General features: G+C 66.6%; 6 protein-coding genes across 6 annotated transcripts in view; 2 read left to right on the top strand and 4 right to left on the bottom strand.

Annotated features, from left to right (window-relative positions):
- Positions 1 to 727: 727 nt before the first annotated feature.
- EMIHUDRAFT_226596 (hypothetical protein) lies at positions 728 to 2344 on the bottom strand (the record flags this gene model as incomplete). The annotated part of the gene is made up of 2 exons (XM_005788657.1): positions 728 to 1747; positions 1955 to 2344. The coding sequence occupies 2 exons, from the start codon at positions 2342 to 2344 to the stop codon at positions 728 to 730; spliced, it is 1410 nt and encodes a 469-aa protein (XP_005788714.1).
- Positions 2345 to 3846: 1502 nt separating this feature from the next.
- EMIHUDRAFT_440644 (hypothetical protein) lies at positions 3847 to 5235 on the bottom strand. Its single transcript, XM_005788656.1, has 2 exons — positions 4772 to 5235; positions 3847 to 4702 (listed from the first exon to the last, which is right to left on the bottom strand). Exons 1-2 carry the CDS (start codon positions 5214 to 5216, stop codon positions 4497 to 4499), a joined length of 651 nt encoding a protein of 216 aa, XP_005788713.1. The 5' UTR covers positions 5217 to 5235; the 3' UTR covers positions 3847 to 4496.
- A 1580-nt stretch (positions 5236 to 6815) lies between these two features.
- Positions 6816 to 8010, top strand: EMIHUDRAFT_440641 (hypothetical protein; the record flags this gene model as incomplete). The annotated part of the gene is made up of 3 exons (XM_005788655.1): positions 6816 to 7014; positions 7160 to 7495; positions 7608 to 8010. Coding segments are annotated over 3 exons (861 nt in total), but the record flags the coding sequence as incomplete, so codon positions are not given.
- A 265-nt stretch (positions 8011 to 8275) lies between these two features.
- Positions 8276 to 8962, bottom strand: EMIHUDRAFT_362568 (hypothetical protein). The gene has a single exon (XM_005788654.1). It carries the CDS (start codon positions 8938 to 8940, stop codon positions 8395 to 8397), a length of 546 nt encoding a protein of 181 aa, XP_005788711.1. The 5' UTR covers positions 8941 to 8962; the 3' UTR covers positions 8276 to 8394.
- A 2110-nt stretch (positions 8963 to 11072) lies between these two features.
- On the top strand, positions 11073 to 12690 carry EMIHUDRAFT_423321 (hypothetical protein; the record flags this gene model as incomplete). Its single annotated transcript, XM_005788653.1, has 6 exons — positions 11073 to 11204; positions 11307 to 11480; positions 11636 to 11842; positions 11898 to 11990; positions 12065 to 12298; positions 12399 to 12690. 6 exons carry the CDS (start codon positions 11073 to 11075, stop codon positions 12477 to 12479), a joined length of 921 nt encoding a protein of 306 aa, XP_005788710.1. The 3' UTR covers positions 12480 to 12690.
- A 459-nt stretch (positions 12691 to 13149) lies between these two features.
- The window catches only part of EMIHUDRAFT_467223 (hypothetical protein), a gene marked incomplete at its 5' end in the record, with an annotated part of 1819 nt that continues 448 nt past the window's right edge, over positions 13150 to 14520 (bottom strand). Inside the window, 4 exons of the mRNA XM_005788652.1 lie at positions 13150 to 13348; positions 13402 to 13865; positions 13956 to 14097; positions 14135 to 14355. Of these exons, the coding sequence (XP_005788709.1) occupies positions 13264 to 13348; positions 13402 to 13865; positions 13956 to 14097; positions 14135 to 14355 (912 nt within the window). The 3' untranslated portion in view covers positions 13150 to 13263. The remainder of the gene's footprint in view (positions 13349 to 13401; positions 13866 to 13955; positions 14098 to 14134; positions 14356 to 14520) is intronic.

Here is a 14520-nt window from a genome sequence, read left to right as displayed (position 1 = left end):
GGCGCAGTTCAGAGCTGTCGATGGCGCGATGCCGCACTGGTCCCACATTGGTGACACGAGACCACCACGTTTGCCGGTCCAAGGGAGAGGCACTGGCGCTGTCCTGAGAAAGTGCATGGTCCCTCTTGACTGCCCATGCGCGCGAGGCTGTGTAGGCATAGCCTCGAGAGTGCCAGCAGCCAGTCGCCGAGGCAGTTTGTGACGCGCATTGCGTCAGAAGCGTGCACGCGCTGGAAGGACACCTTCCTACTGGCCGTACGATCAGGTCGTCACTGAATGGTGGCTACTAAGGCCGCGAGCTATGCAGGTGATCAATTGTGCATCATGGCACGGTCAGCTGCGCCGACAGGCTGTCGCAAGGCGTGATAGCATGGCCGCAAGTACGGCGAATTCCCATGAAAACAAGTAAAAAATTGGGCAAAAAAGAAAGAAAAGTGCCGAAAAAATCGGCGCCTGCGGCGGGCCATGGGACCCCATCTCCCTCCCCCCCGCATGGATACCCTCTAGGGCCCCCGCCTCCCCCCAGAGGCAGAGAGTCCAGAGAAGAGACGCAGAGAGATGGGGGTGTGTGAGTGTGAAAACACTCGAGACGCACCACAAAAGAAAAAGAAGAAACCCTGGACACGCTGCACAGAGCCTATAAGTGGCCGCTTCGGCGTGACACAAAGCACCACTAGAATACGCTGCTCAACGCTGCTCAAGCTCATCGCCGTTCGCCGGCTCTCTTTTAGCCCGCGCGGATCCACGAGCGCTCCTGAGAGGAGGGCAGAGAGGAGGTGCTGCTGCTGCTGCGCTGTGCCTGCTCCAGCAGCTCCGCATGGCGGTCTTGTAGCCGCTGAGCCTCGGCGGTTGCGGTGTCGATCCACTGTCGCCGCCGCTCAAAATCAATTAGCAATTCCTCGGAGGAGACCAGCCCGCGAGACTGCTTGCGCGTCGCTGTCTCCGCCTTGAGCGCGTCTCGCTCTTGCTTGAGCTGTGTGAGCGTGTCGCGCCTCTTGGTGAGCTCTATCTCGAGGTCGGCGAGATTCTGTTTGAGTCGCAGGCTGTCGGCCTGCACAAACTGCAGCTTCTCCTTCGTGTGCGTGAGGACCTGCACCGTGGTGGTCGTCTTCTTGCGTAGCTTGAGTAGCTCCTCGTTGCGCTCCTCGATCTTCTCGCCGAGTGTCTGGTTCTCAATCTTGAGCTGCTCAAAGTCCATCAAATGAATGCCTTCCGCGAGCTTCTCCTTCTGCTTAAGTGCGAGCTCCATCTTGCGCAGCGCGTTACGCCGGCTGATGTTTGCCAGCCGCATCCTCTCCACCTCGCCCTCCTTGAGCTCCTCCTGCTCCTCAAACTGAGAGATCACCGAGTCGGGAAGTTGCCGCCCGGTTCGCGAGTTCTCCGCCGCCGCGAAGATCTCGCGTTTGAAGTCGCGGAAGGCGTCCTTAATCTCGGCCGCCTTCGCCTCCTTGTCCGCAAGCCTGTGCCTCGCCTCGCTCGCTGCCCGCTCCTGCATCGCTCGCAATTGGAGCAACCCGTCGCGCAGCTCGCCAACCTGCCCGAGGCACCGGGAGTACCTCGCCTCGAGGTCAACCACGCTCTTGATGTTCACTGCCGCCACTTCGGCGCCCTTTCGGACCATCTGGAGGTATCGCGCGAGCCGGCTGTGCAGCGCACGGTTGGTCGCCAGCAGCGCCCTCCGCTCCTCCGCCGCCACCGTGGCCTCGGCCCCAACCTCATCATCGGAGTCGCCGCATCTATCGCCCTCCTCGGAGTCGGAGAGCGCTGAACCTAGCACGTCCCTTTGGCTAGAACTGCCAAGCTCGTCGTCGTCTGTTTGCTCCTCATCATCTTCCCCCCCCCCCTCGGGGCACTCCTTGCGCCCCCCCTCCTCAGCTCCCCTTGCCGCTTCCGCCTCCACGTCTGCCAGCCCCTGCCCCTCCCAGCCGTCATTGCCATCGCCGTTGCCACTCACTTCGCTCGTCTCCAGCAGATCAGCCTCCGCGACTTCAACCTCGTGTGCTCCGCCCAACTCTTCACTCGCACCCGGCTCAGGCGAGGAGGCGGCCTCGCCTCGCCTCGACAGCTGACCTCGACGCGCCGCCGCAATGACTGTCGCGGCAGCTGCTGAGCGCATGCTTTCCTCCCCTTCCAGCTCTCCTGGCACGGGTGGCGCGCCATCTTTGCTGCATGGAGAGAGCACCTCGTCATCACAGTCGTTCGCATCACAGGCGTCCGTCTCGACGTGGAGAGGAGCCAACAAATCGGGCGGTGGCGTGTTTGTGACAACGCCGTCGTCAAGTTCCGCAGCGTCCAAATCTGGCGGGCTGGTGGGCGTGGGGGATCCTTCCTCTGGCTCTGCCATGGGCCGAAGGTGAAACGACAAACGTTTGTGCGCGCGTAAGATTTTTTTGTTAAGGCCGACTACACGGTGAGCCATACGGACCTTGCACAAAACCTTTTCCTTCTAAGCAGGGCTACACAATGACCCTATAGTGTGGGGGTGTTCCTGGCGAGTTGTGATGAGTAGAATTAGACTAGCCAATACTATTTTGAAGTTCATATATGAAAATACCAACTTGCCTATGTGCACGTCTCCGCGGCGGCAGCCCGGAGGCGGCCCGGCGGAGCAGTCAGAGCAGCACTGCGCCGGCCGGCGATCGACCCTCGACTATAGTACGGGCTCTATTGAATGGCCTCAAGGTGCTCTCTAGGACTGCAGGAAAAGGTTTCGCTCGGCACGACGTCGGAAACTTCGACGTTCGTCCTATAGTGGAATGCTGGACGCACGTCGGCAAGTGGTCGCATGACCAGGCCGGCTGCTGCTCAGAATCTGGGCCCTCTTGGCGCTCGCACTCGCGCTCTTCATAACGGCTTTGCCCCCTCCCTCCTGCGCCGACGTTGGGCAGCCCGACCACGACAACGCCAGTGCCGCTGGCCTGCAACTCGAGGCGCCTTTGAATGAGCACGAGCCGGTGCGCGACGCGGCGCGGGTGATGCAGCCCAAGGTGACGGCGACGGCGGAGGGGTCGGCGGCGGAGGGGGAGGCGGCAGCGGCGGCGATGGCCGCGGGGTCGGCCCGCCCGCCTTTGCTGCTGGTGCTGTGGGATGTCGGTCATCTGCCACCACTCGCCAGCGACAAGGTTGCCGGGTCCATGGACGCAGACTTGCTGGAAATTGAAGAGGTGCTCGGCGTGCGTTACTGCGATCCGAGCCAGATGACTGCGGTGGCGCTGAGGAACCCTGTCGATGAAGACGACGACCGCTTGGAGTACCTCGTCTCTGGTTCGGCAGGTCCCGACGACCGTGGCTTCCATTCTGTCGCTTGGTTTTTTCACGGCGACTTGCTGGACCATGCAGGTGCGGACACGGTCAAGGCAGCGATACAAGAGTATTAGAACTGGATAAGGAATTCACGGCGCTGGCGGAGGCGTGTGACGAGGCTGATGCTGAGTAGCCGCACCAGCGCTGCTCAGCGGCAGTGTGCGCCGACCAGGGGCAGGGCCAGTGGTAGACAGTGGACGTGGTGAGGCTGCACTCTGAGCGATGACACTAGCAGGAGCATCATGAGTGTCATCGGAGTCACCTGTATTACGATATCACCACGCCGCCACGCTCGCAAGGGCCGCCTAAGCGCCTAAGCACCCTAAGCACCCCCCCGCTTAGGCCGCTTAGGCGCTTAGGCGAGTGACGGCCGACTCCCCGGGGCCTGGCGTGCCTCCGCCATGGGCTGAGCGCCTGGGAGAGCCACTCAGCAAGTGGTGTGCGAGCGTGTAGCCTTTAGCGTGCAGTCGGCCTTAAAAGGGTCTGCCCAAGGGGCCTAGAAAGCGCGCCTGCCGCCTCCCTCTCCCTCAGTTTTCTCTCCCAGTAAGCTAAAAGTTCGAAAGTCAAAAGAAACCGCCTCGAAAAAAAGTACTCCAAGTGGCCCACAAGGTACACAGTCCGTCGCCATTCACTCCTTCAGGCTGCCTCCGGTCTACGCATAGACCGGAGGGCTATAGACCGGAGGGCTACCGGAAGCCTCGCAACCGCATTTCGTAGATGCCTCGTCTTCACGTTGCGACTCCGCCGCGCACCACCTGCAGGTGCCGCCTAGAGTGGGGCACGGGAAGCTAGGGGTCTCCACGCCACTCCCTACATTGCTCTCGTACCCGTCCCGCCGAAGCACCACACACGCAACTGTGGGTCAGGAGCGTCTCGGGGCCAGCCCCTACCTCAGCACGAGATTCGCGTCGAGGAGCGACGCGTTGTCGGCGGCGAGCAGCTCCCGCTGCGCCTCGAGGGCGGTGAGCAGCAGCGCACGCCTGTTCACGCGCGCGCAGACGCGTGAAGAGGCGCCGCCCTCAGAGGTGTGAAGAGGCGCCTGCAAGGGGCAGTCCGCCGAGAGGCATTATCCGGCAGCGCCGCCGGCGGGCCCGGAGAGGTGAGCGCGCTCAGCAGCGCCGTCTGCGCCTGCGCCGCCTCGTGCACCGGCACCAGCCGCTCCTCCTCGGCCGACTGCTCACGGCGGGACGGTGTCAGGGGCGCGAGGCGGTCAGAGGAGGGACGGTGTCGCGTGCGGGGCGGCGCCGGCGTGGACAGAGCCTCGCCGGCGAGGCCGCTGCCGCCTGTTCACACGCTCTCCGCCTGAAGAGGCCTTGCGGCTTGCCGGCCGCCTTTGGCGGCAGCTGCTCACTGCTGATGAGCAGAGGAGGGCGCGACGGCGAACGCGCCTCGCAGGAGCCTACCGGGTGCCGAGGACGTGTGCGCGGCGACCGCGCACCTCCCCCCCTCCCCGCATCCCCTCGTCAACCTTGCGAGGAGACCCGAGACGCGGCGACGGCGCCCGGCGGCCGGGACGGAGCCATGCGAAAGTGGCGGCGCTGGGTCTCGAGCGGCGGTATGCCGGGTGCGCGGCTGACCAGGGAGCCCTGCCGGTTGACGAGCTCCGCGTCGCGAGGAGCCACCTGAAAGCGGCGCTGCCTCGCGGCAGTGGTGGCCGCGGAGGCGTTCGCCGGCGCAGCGGACGGCACAGCGCTCCAGCCAGAGTCTGCGGGCACGCTGAATGGCGGCTGGCCGCACGCTGGGGACGAGTCCTCCTCCCTGCCCGTTGACCGGCGGCGCACGTGCTCACGCCTGAAGCCGCCGTGCCCTTTGCAGAGGTCACCGGCATGGCCAATGTCTGGCCAGTGGATCCGGCCGAGGTGAGGCATGGAGCGGGGCGTGCGCGGCGGCCGCTGGTCGCTCGCTTGGCTCATGACGCTCTCGGAGTCGGAGCTGCCACCACCGAGCATCGTTGCAGAGTGGGCGAGCCGGTACAGTACCCTGGTATAGGGGGCGATGTTGGAAGAGCGAACCAGAACAGCTGCCCCCCCCGCCGTGCCGCCGGATGCAACCCGTCCTATACGAGAGAGGAATCCCTGGGACCCTGTCGTGTGGGTGGACCCTGCCCAGCCCGAGGGCCCAACTTCACAATCGTGCTTTTTGGGTTGGTTGGGTTGGGTTGTTGGCACGGGTTGGCATGTGGGTTGTTCCGCGTGAGGTTGGGTCGTCGGCGCGAATGGTGAGGGACCGCCGCCGCTCACGCCAGCGTACGGCCACCATCGGTGTTTTTGGCTTCGCCACCGTCCAAGGCGTGCGCCATGCGCTCGCCGGCATCGAGCGAGCAACGTGATCGACCGAGCGGCTTGCTGTGTGGACGCCTTCTTCTGGCTCTCGTCGAGAGCGTTTTGCGTCCCGGCGGGTGGGAGAATATGTGTCGTCTGATGTGTCACTGTGTGCGTCACATCGGTCTTGATAACAAGCACGGTCGATCCGTCGCAGCGATACACTCGTTCCTATCACGCTGGAAGGCTTGCACGGAGCTCTGTGCCGGCACACAGAAGAGCCGTGCGGCGCGGGTTAGCGCCGGGTTAGTCTCGGGTTAGTCTCGGGTTAGTCTGGGTTAGGCTTGGGATTGGGTTACGGCTCGTTCCACCCCTCTCTCGTGCGTTCACTCACTCGCCACTCCACAGCCGCGGGCGCATGGCGAGCGGGACAGTCTCATGCCACAGGATCTATAATGTACCGCCCTCAGCGCACTCCTCCTCCCTAGGGCCATCACTGGCACACGTTGAGGGCCGGGCCCCCTGCAGCCCGCACTGCCACTGCAGCGGAGGTCGGCTCGGGTGCCCGCCGCAGCCGTTTCATCTCGCCAACCAGCTCTAACCCGGGGTGCACTGCACTAACCCGGCCCTAACCCACCCCTAACCCGGCGTAAACCCATGCTGACGTATGCCCCCCAGCCGTACGGGTTTATAGTGCCGGGTTAGTGCCGGGTTAGTGCCGGGTTAGTGCCGGGTTATGGTAACCCATTCTGACCCGTGCTGACCCGTGCCGGGTTAGTGAGCACTAACCCGCGCTAACCCGCGCTTACCGAAAGACTCACTCCAGGGCTCGCACCTCAACCTCTCACACACAGTCAGTCACTGTGTCACAGACCAGCGCACAGCGCCATAGGACGTATTTCCTTCTCAATAACAAGGCTGTGAAACGTAACTAGCCAAGACTACAGTGACTTTACCAGTGTCCAGATGGAGATGCGAGTTGCGATGATGCGCAGCTCTCCCTCCTTCGTTCGGTCGGCGGACGGCAGAGGGCAGTGCGCTGCGCTGTCGCTCTATAACTGCGAATTTCAGAAGACGTGTGGGCACCGGAAAAAAGAATTCCCAGCATTGTTGTCGCTCCGTCGAGCATGCTCTCGTGGTGTCTTTTACAAGACGTGTCGACAAGGAAAAAAAGAATTAGCGGGACGTTTAACCGCTCCTCTCCTCGCCCTCAGGAGCGGCAGAGCAGCACCCTGGTCCTCACCATCTTACCCCGCCTCGAATCCAGAGCCCGTGCACAGCTCGCATCTGCCGCGCATAGGCTGGGCAGATGTCGATCTCGCTGGCCGCTGGGTTCACGTCGACGACGGACCTCGCTTACGTCTCCAAGCTGTCCAAGGTGGCGGCGAAGAAGCAGCTGCAACCGCCCATCGGCGCGTCGCCCGGCGAGCTCCGCCTTTGGCGCAAGCAGGTCCAGCGCCCCTGCGGTCGCCCCCCCCCCCCCCCCCCTCCCCCCCACCCACCCCCGCCGCGCGCCGACATCGCCACCAACAGCAGTGCTCTGCCACCAACCCTCCCGCGCCTCGTCCTCTCACGCGCCGCCCGCGCCCGCACAGAACGGTCTGCTGAGCGAGGACGAGCGGAAGGCGGACGATCTCGAGCACCACAAGAGCAAGTCGCGGCGGTGTGGGATGCGTCCCGCCGAGTGCCGCCCCAGCAGCCGCCTGCCGCCCTCCGCCCCACCCCGCGCCGCTCTCTCGAGGGTGCCGCCGTCAAACAAGGCTCCGGCTCGGCACACCGCGGCTCCGGGCCGACAGCCCGCGGCCGGGACGGCGGCCAGCCGCCGCCCGCCGAGCGCTCCCGCAGGCCGGTCCGTCTGCGCTCCCGCGCCGAGGGTCGACAAGCCGCGCCGCTCAACAGAGCCGCTGCCAGCGCTGCCGGCGGGCCGCTAGCACGACGAGATTGCAGCCGCTGCATAGCACGCGCGCCTCCCCAAGGCCTTCCCCGCCCTGGCGCACGCACCCTCACGCCGCCTCCACCCCCTCTCTCTCCCCTCCCCCCAAGGACGGCGAGTGCGAGTCGCCCCTCCTCGCCGCGCTGCCGGGGGCGTGAGGGTGCCGGCCGGCCCGCCTCTCGCTCCACGCCCATTCTTTCGCGGCGGTGCTGAGCTGCATCTGCGGCTGGCAACCTGGTTGCCAGAGGCAACCTGGTTGCCAGAGGCAACCTGGTTGCCTCTTCTACACGGGACATGGTCAGGGGAAGGTTCCGGGCGCTCTGGTGGTTGCTCGGAGAGGGGCGTGTTGCCTCTCTCCGCACACCATGGAGCCCCGCGCAGCGGCCGCCGGCACAACGTACTCCGGCCGCGCCTGCGACGCTGTGAGACGTTGTGACGGCGGTCGATATGTCTGTTGCTGCGCGGCCCGAAATTCACACTCTGTGACTGTGTGAGAAGCAATCTTGTATACCGGCGCCACCCAGCTTGGGATCTGGGGTGAAACTCGAGACTCGAGGTCCACTTTTTTGGAGTGGACCACGCGCCGCGCCCGCCCACCAGCTCTGTAGACTTCCACTTCGGTACTCACCACATGCCCTAGAGACACGCGTCCCACGACGATCGAGACGTCCCCACACACACCTCACACGCCACAGGGTCTCACACGACGAGAGTGTGTCCGCACACGGCGCAGCTGTCACGCAGTCAGAGTCACCATGCCAGGCAGACGAGACGTCGTCGTCGAGAGCCGTCTCACGTCTCAGGCTCCACCTGCACCTCCGGCGTGGCAACCCTCTCGCGCGGTGCGCACCGCCACCTTCCACGCCCGTGAAGGCCGAGGCGGAACGAAACACTTTGCTACGACCGGCCGGCGCAGCCGTCGCTTCGCAGAGGCGCGGGCAGCGGCGGCTGGAAGCAGACGGCGTGCTGCTCGGCCGGCGCCGGGCGCGCAGCGCGCACCCTCTCCGCGGGTAGCCACGGCGCTAGCTGCTCCTCGCACGGCTGCGAGCAGCGTGAGCACCAGGCCGGGGCGCGGAGCAGGGTCGCCGCGAGATCGTTGAAGGGCTGCGGCGCGTCGAGCGCGCAGAGCAAGCCGCGCGCGTGCTGCAGCCGGAGGAGGGGCGCCGCCCGCAGGTGCGCGAGCAGCTTCGCCGCCTCGCCGTCGGAGGTGCCGAGCGGCAGCGCGTCGAGCAGGGCGACGCGCGGCCGGGCGAGCAGCGCCCGGTGCTGCGCGCGCGGCAGCAGCAGCACCTCGACCGGCCTCACCCCGCGCTCGGCCAGCGTGTCGAGGAAGGCGGCGTCGCGGTGGCCGACGCCAGCCTTGGCCCACGCGGCGGGCGAGAGAATGTGGTCCATCGGGCAGGGGAAGGGGACGAAGTTGCCGTCCTGCGCGCCCGGGTACATGCAGCCAAAGCGGAAGATGTCGTCCGAGCCGGCCCACATCCGGTCGCACCAGCAAGTCCATCGGGGCAGCAGCAGCGTGCGGCCGAGCGCGCGCGCGAGCGCGAGCGCGTCGCGCAGCTCTGCGACGTACGCCTCCAGGGCGGAGAGGTGCACGTCGACGTTGGCCGCGGACAGCCCGCGCCGCGCGTACTCCGCTCGGCGCGCCGCCACCTCGGGCGGCTCGGAGAAGTTGTACGCCAAGAAGCGCTCGCCCTGCGGCGGCGGCGGGTCAGCGCGCCACAAGCCAGCCTCGCGGAACCTCTGTGCCTGTGCGGCGGGGCGGAGGAGATGAGACGCCACGCCGCGAGCTGGGAGGCGGCAGCACGGGCGCGCGGCACGCCTTTGCGCCGCCCTCGTGGGTGTCGAGCGTGTACGTGGCGTGCACCGCAAACGGAGCGACGCCGAGCCGCTCGTGCGCTCGCTGCACAAAGTAGCTGTGCCCGTTCATGAAGAGGGCGAGGGGCAGCGAGCCCAGCGTCAGGTTGCCGTCCGCGCGGAGCAGCCTGCCGCCTGTCGGCGCGCCCGCCGGCGGCGCGAGCCCAGGGTAGCCTCCTCCCACGCGCACCATCCGCCCAAACACCTGCTGGTCCGACGTGCAGCAGCCGGGAGGAGCGAATCGCTTGCCCGGCGGCGGGCTCGAGACCGTCTCGTGCCAGCGGGTGGCAAAGGCGGTTCCGGCGGCGGTTGGCCGCACAAAGAGCAGGCCGGTGTTGAGTGTGCCTGTCGGAAGGCTCGTGAGACGGTCACGGCAGGTTCGTGCAGAGGCGCACAGAGAGCCGGCGACGAGTGCGCCTCCGGCGGCATACGCGGCGCCGATGCGCAGGTCCTCGCCAGGCGACATGTTGTCCGACGAGACCGCCACGTCCGCCTCGCGCAGCGCGCTGCAGCGGGCTCCCGCAGCGCCCCCACCGGCGGCGTCGCTCGCGGCGTCGCGGCAGAGCAGGAACGGGGACGGGTCACGCAGCCAGGCCACGTCCGTGTCGGAGTGCATGACCGCGTACCCGAGCCGCACGATCCTGCGCGGCGCGCATCGCACGGCGTGAGCACATCGCGCACGCGGGCGGCGGCGGTGGAGAGACGCTGCAAGGCTCGTGCGGCGGCGGTCTCGTGCGGTGGTCGCAGTCTCGCGCATCTCGCCGCACGGTCCTCGCAACCTCGCCGGTCCTCATGCGCGCGAAGCGGACCCACGAGTTGGAGTCGTGACTGTTGGACGGATTGAACGCGTACGCCGCGTCGCGCGCTAGCGGCGTCAGGTATGCAGTTGCTCCGTGCAACGTGAGCTCTCGAAACGCGTCAGCGTCGACGGCGCCGACGAGATACGGCACACCCGCGGCACGCGCGTGGGCGACAAAGTTGCTGAGCGCGGCAAAGTAGCCCTTATCGCCGAAGGTCAGCACCACCAGCCCTCCCGGCCCGCCCGGTGCCGCCCGCGCCAGCGCTGGCTCAAGCTCTCCGTCGAGCGGCGGCGGCTCTCGCAGCGGAGCACTCCCGCTTGGCGAGGCGGAGGCGGGCAGCATGACGCGCGTGTTGACCCATAATAGGCAGAGGACGGATAGGGCAAGCAGACCTACCGTTCTGGAGCGCATCCCTGGACTCCTGGACGTGACCTGGCTGCCATTTTTCGCGGCCGCGGATTTTTCTTTTTTACTCGTAGTCTCTCGGAGGAGGACTGCTGACGGGGTTTGCGACCCGAAGGGTTTCTCGGAGGTTAGTGCACCACCGCCGAAGCGTAATCACTTTTTGTTTACCCTTTCTGGTTGCCGGTGTTGGTTGCGTCAGAAGGGCAGGAAGAATTCTCTTCCGCTTCTCCACCCAGCGCGGGAGAGCTGTCTAGCCGCCCCAGCCGACTCCGCGTGAACTCTCGAGGGATCTCGTGCACGAACTCTGTTCACGGCCTTGTTATGAGAAGAAAATACGTCCTATGGCGCTATGCGCTGGTCTGTGAGAGGTTGAGGTGCGAGCCCTGGAGGCCCTGGGGATGGGGGGAGACTACCCGCAAGCCTAGAAGCCTTCACACCGAGCGGCTGGGCGGCTGCGGCTCTAGCAGACAGGCGGGAGAGGACAAGAGCCCAAGTGAGTCGCCAAGCTCCAAGATGGAGAATGTGACGCTGCATCCCCTCGTGGTCATCAACATCTCGGACCACCTCACTCGCGTGCGTGCCAACGCCGACGCCGCGGCTGCGCCGCCTCGCGTCTTTGGCGCCGTCCTCGGGACGCAGGCGGCAGTGCCCGTCCCCCACCAGCCCTGCGCCTCCCTCCAAGAAACCCATGCCCTCCGCCCGCGCCGCGCGCGGCGCGCTCGCCACCGCCGCGCGCCGCTGTGGCAGGCTGGCCGGCGCGTGGAGCTCGCCAACTCGTTCGAGCTCAAGGTGGCGGCGGCGGGCAGCAGCGGAAGCGCGGCGATCGACATGGACTACCTGCGCACGCGGCTGGAGCAGTACAAGAAGACCTTCCCCAGCCTCGACATGCTCGGCTGGTACTCGACCTCCACTGCGCCCGCGGTGCGAGAGTCGCGCCTCCGAGATGCCTCCCCCGTCCTTCGTCCTCAGCGCCTCAGCGCCTCAGCGGCCGAGATGGCTGCTCACGCCTCTTGGCCGCAATCACCGCTGGCCCTACCGCCGGCGCGCCCGCCGACGCGCCTAAAGCCCCTCCGCAGCCCGACGAGAGCGACATCGCCGTGCACCAGCAACTCTGCGAGCTCAACGAGGCGCTGCTCTACCTCGCCCTCGACCCGTCCGGGCTGGTCGGCGGCGGCGGCGGCACCGGCGACCTGCCGATCGGCATCTTCGAGTCGGAGGTTGTCCTCGTCGGCGAGACGCCGACCCCGCGCTTCGCGCGCCTCGGCTACAAGGACTCCCATCGAGTCGGGAGCGCACCGCCGCGCTGCTAATTAGTTGATCCGAGCTGATGGATGCCAGGTCGACTCCATCGAGTCGGAGCGCATCGCCGTCGACCACGTCGCACACATCCTGCCGTCGGGCGAGTCGTCCTCCGCCTCCGCCTTCTCGCAGGCACGCTTCGCCCCTCGCCCCTCGCCCCCCCCCCCCCCCCTCCCCCCAGCCCCAGCCCCTCCGCCTTCTCGCAGCACCTCAACGGGATGCACACGGCGATCAACATGCTCACCGAGCGGATCGAGATCATCTCGCGCTACGTCGCCGCCGTCCAGGCAGGCACCGTCCCCTTCGACCACGCGCTCTTGCGGCAGGTCAAGGCGCTCTGCGCGCGGCTGCCCGCGCTCGACTCGGACGCGTTCCGCGCCGAGTTTGTGCAAGACCACAACAACTCGCTGCTCGTGACGCAGCTCGCCGTCATCACGCAGGCGAGGCGGGGGGCTGGGGGGGGGGGGGGGGATACACAGAGAGACAGGAGAGAGAGGAAGAGAGATAGCAGCCGCAACGCGCCGTCCCCGCCTCGCGCAGGGCGCGGCGCTGACCAACGAGCTCATCGACAAGTTCAACGTCGCGTACGACCGCCACTCGCGCCGCCGCGGCATCTTCTGACGAAATCTGCTGATGAGACCGGGCGACTCGCCGAGGCGGGAGCTCGAGCACTGATGCCGCCGCCACCCGGCAGAGAATACGTTGGCGGGGAGTGACGGAAGGCGCATGCGCGGGCCGATCGATCGAACACAATGCGCGACTCTTTTCGTCGTCGTATCGTTTTCGTCGTTTCGCGTCGTTATCGTTGGTCTCAAGCTAATCAAAAACTCAAGGTCTGTCTGGTGCGGCGCCGCCGGCGCGTGCGGGACGTCGACTTGCGCGCGCCTCGTGCGGCGGTGAAAATTGATTCTCGCAGTTTTCGCACCCCCGACCCCGCTGGCGCTGCAAAAAAGCGCGAGAAGGGAAAAGGTGCAACTGCAAGAGAGCAAGACTATTACAGACCAAGAGCCGAGGCTCCGACGGCTGTGTATATCTGCTCGTCTATCCGTATCCCGTCTCCCCACCACTTCCCCCGAGCTCGGGTTGTGTCTCTCGGGTTCCCGTTTCCCGTTAAAGTGTTTTTACGATTTTCGTTTTCGCGCGGCTGCGGTGCGCGAGTTGCAACACTGGTGTGTCGTGTTGCAACTCGCATATATAGAGATAGATCAGATATCGCCGCTTTTTATTGGCCGGCCGGGCCGGGGCGCAACGCGCAAAAGGCGGTACCGTTTACATGAAAACGGACATCTCGCAGCCGCACAATTTTCTACTATTCATGGCAATCATGGGGGCGCTGAGCAACAAGCCGCGGGCTCGGGAAGCGTCGGGCGTACGGACGAGCGCAAAGCTGTCGGACTGTCGGTGGTCAGAGGAAAGCGCCCTGCAAGCTACGCCGCGCGTGCTTGTCCCACGCCGGCTCGACGACGCGCGAGTAGGCGAGCAGCGCCGGCCTGCCGACAGCAGAGGGGTCGTGGGACGGTGTCCGCAGAGGGGTGGGACAGACTCGGCGAGCTGCGGCGGCCCAAACTCGGCAGACAGCGTCTCGTAGCTCGTCGCGAGTCGCGGGAGCAGCGCGGGCGGGGCGGCGCCGCCCGTCGCGGCGCTGCCGCGGGCGGCGCCGGGCGCAGCGAAGTAGTGGCCGTGCCGGAAGAGGTAGGCGCCGCAGGTGGCGAGGGCGGCGTCGTAGACTCGCAGCGCCTGTACCATCCGCTCTTGCCGATGACTCGTTGCGTGCTCACTCCGAGAGGCGGACACACGCGGCGCCTCCATCTGCCGGACGAGCCGCGCACGCTTGGGCGGGGCGGCGGGCGACGCGGACGGCGCGGGCGTAGACTCGCTCGCGGCGGACGCGGGCGCGGCGTCTCCCGGCTCTTGCGCCATCTCTCGCACGATGTCGGAGGCGGCGGCGGCAGGGGCAGCGGCGGGCGCGGCGTCGGGGAGCGGCGCAGACATCACGCCGTGGACCAGCTGCAGGCACAGAGGGGGGGGGGGGTCGTGTGTGTGTGTGTTGGGTGGGGGGGGGAGGGTGCGTGGGTTGGTGGCGGTGGCGGTGGGGACCTGCAGGTAGGCGGGCATCATCGGCAGCAGCAGCTTGTGCACTGCGTGCGGCCCGAACTCGCGCAGGCCGAGCAGAGCGCCGAAGTGGGTGGTGAGGGCCCTCTTTCGGTCCTCGAGCGCGTCGCGGTAGGTCTTGGTGAGTCTGTTCACATGGAGGGGTGTGAGGAGACGCGGCTCACGGCAGCGCGGCGGGCGGGTGGCCTCCAGTGGGCCGCGGCTGCAAGTCTGTGAAGCGGTCGCCGTACTGCGCGGCGATAGTGTGCATCACTCCGGCGGCGATGGCGCGGAGTGACCAGTGGTCGTCGCCGCGCGCGGCGCAGAGCTTGCGGCCGACGACGCAAGTGGTGACGGCGGGCAGGATCTGCTGCAGGTACGCCTCCAGGTTGAGGGAGAGGTTGGACTGAGGGCAGAGGAGAGGGAGGGAGGCGGAGGGCGTGAGGGAGGGAGGGAGGGAGGGAGGGGGAGGGAGGGAGAGGGAGGGAGAGGGAGGGAGAGGGAGGGAGAGGAGAAGAGAGAGGGAGAGGGAGGGAGAGGGAGGGAGAGGGAGGGAGAGGGAGAGGGAGAG

The sequence above is a fragment of the Emiliania huxleyi genome, assembly GCF_000372725.1.
Source record: "Emiliania huxleyi CCMP1516 chromosome Unknown EMIHUscaffold_133, whole genome shotgun sequence".
Taxonomy (NCBI): domain Eukaryota; phylum Haptophyta; order Isochrysidales; family Noelaerhabdaceae; genus Emiliania; species Emiliania huxleyi.
Note: the sequence above shows the minus strand (reverse complement) of the source record. Positions and strands in the feature narration are given on the sequence as shown.

Bases quoted from the DNA above. Each gene is read 5' to 3' on its own strand.
- EMIHUDRAFT_440644 (XM_005788656.1), bottom strand. From the start codon at position 5,216: ATGAGCCAAGCGAGCGACCAGCGGCCGCCGCGCACGCCCCGCTCCATG. The intron at 4,703-4,771 runs GTTGACGAGGGG...GGCACCCGGTAG, and splicing joins GTCTCGGGTCTCCTCGCAAG to GCTCCTGCGAGGCGCGTTCG.
- EMIHUDRAFT_362568 (XM_005788654.1), bottom strand. From the start codon at position 8,940: ATGTACCCGGGCGCGCAGGACGGCAACTTCGTCCCCTTCCCCTGCCCG.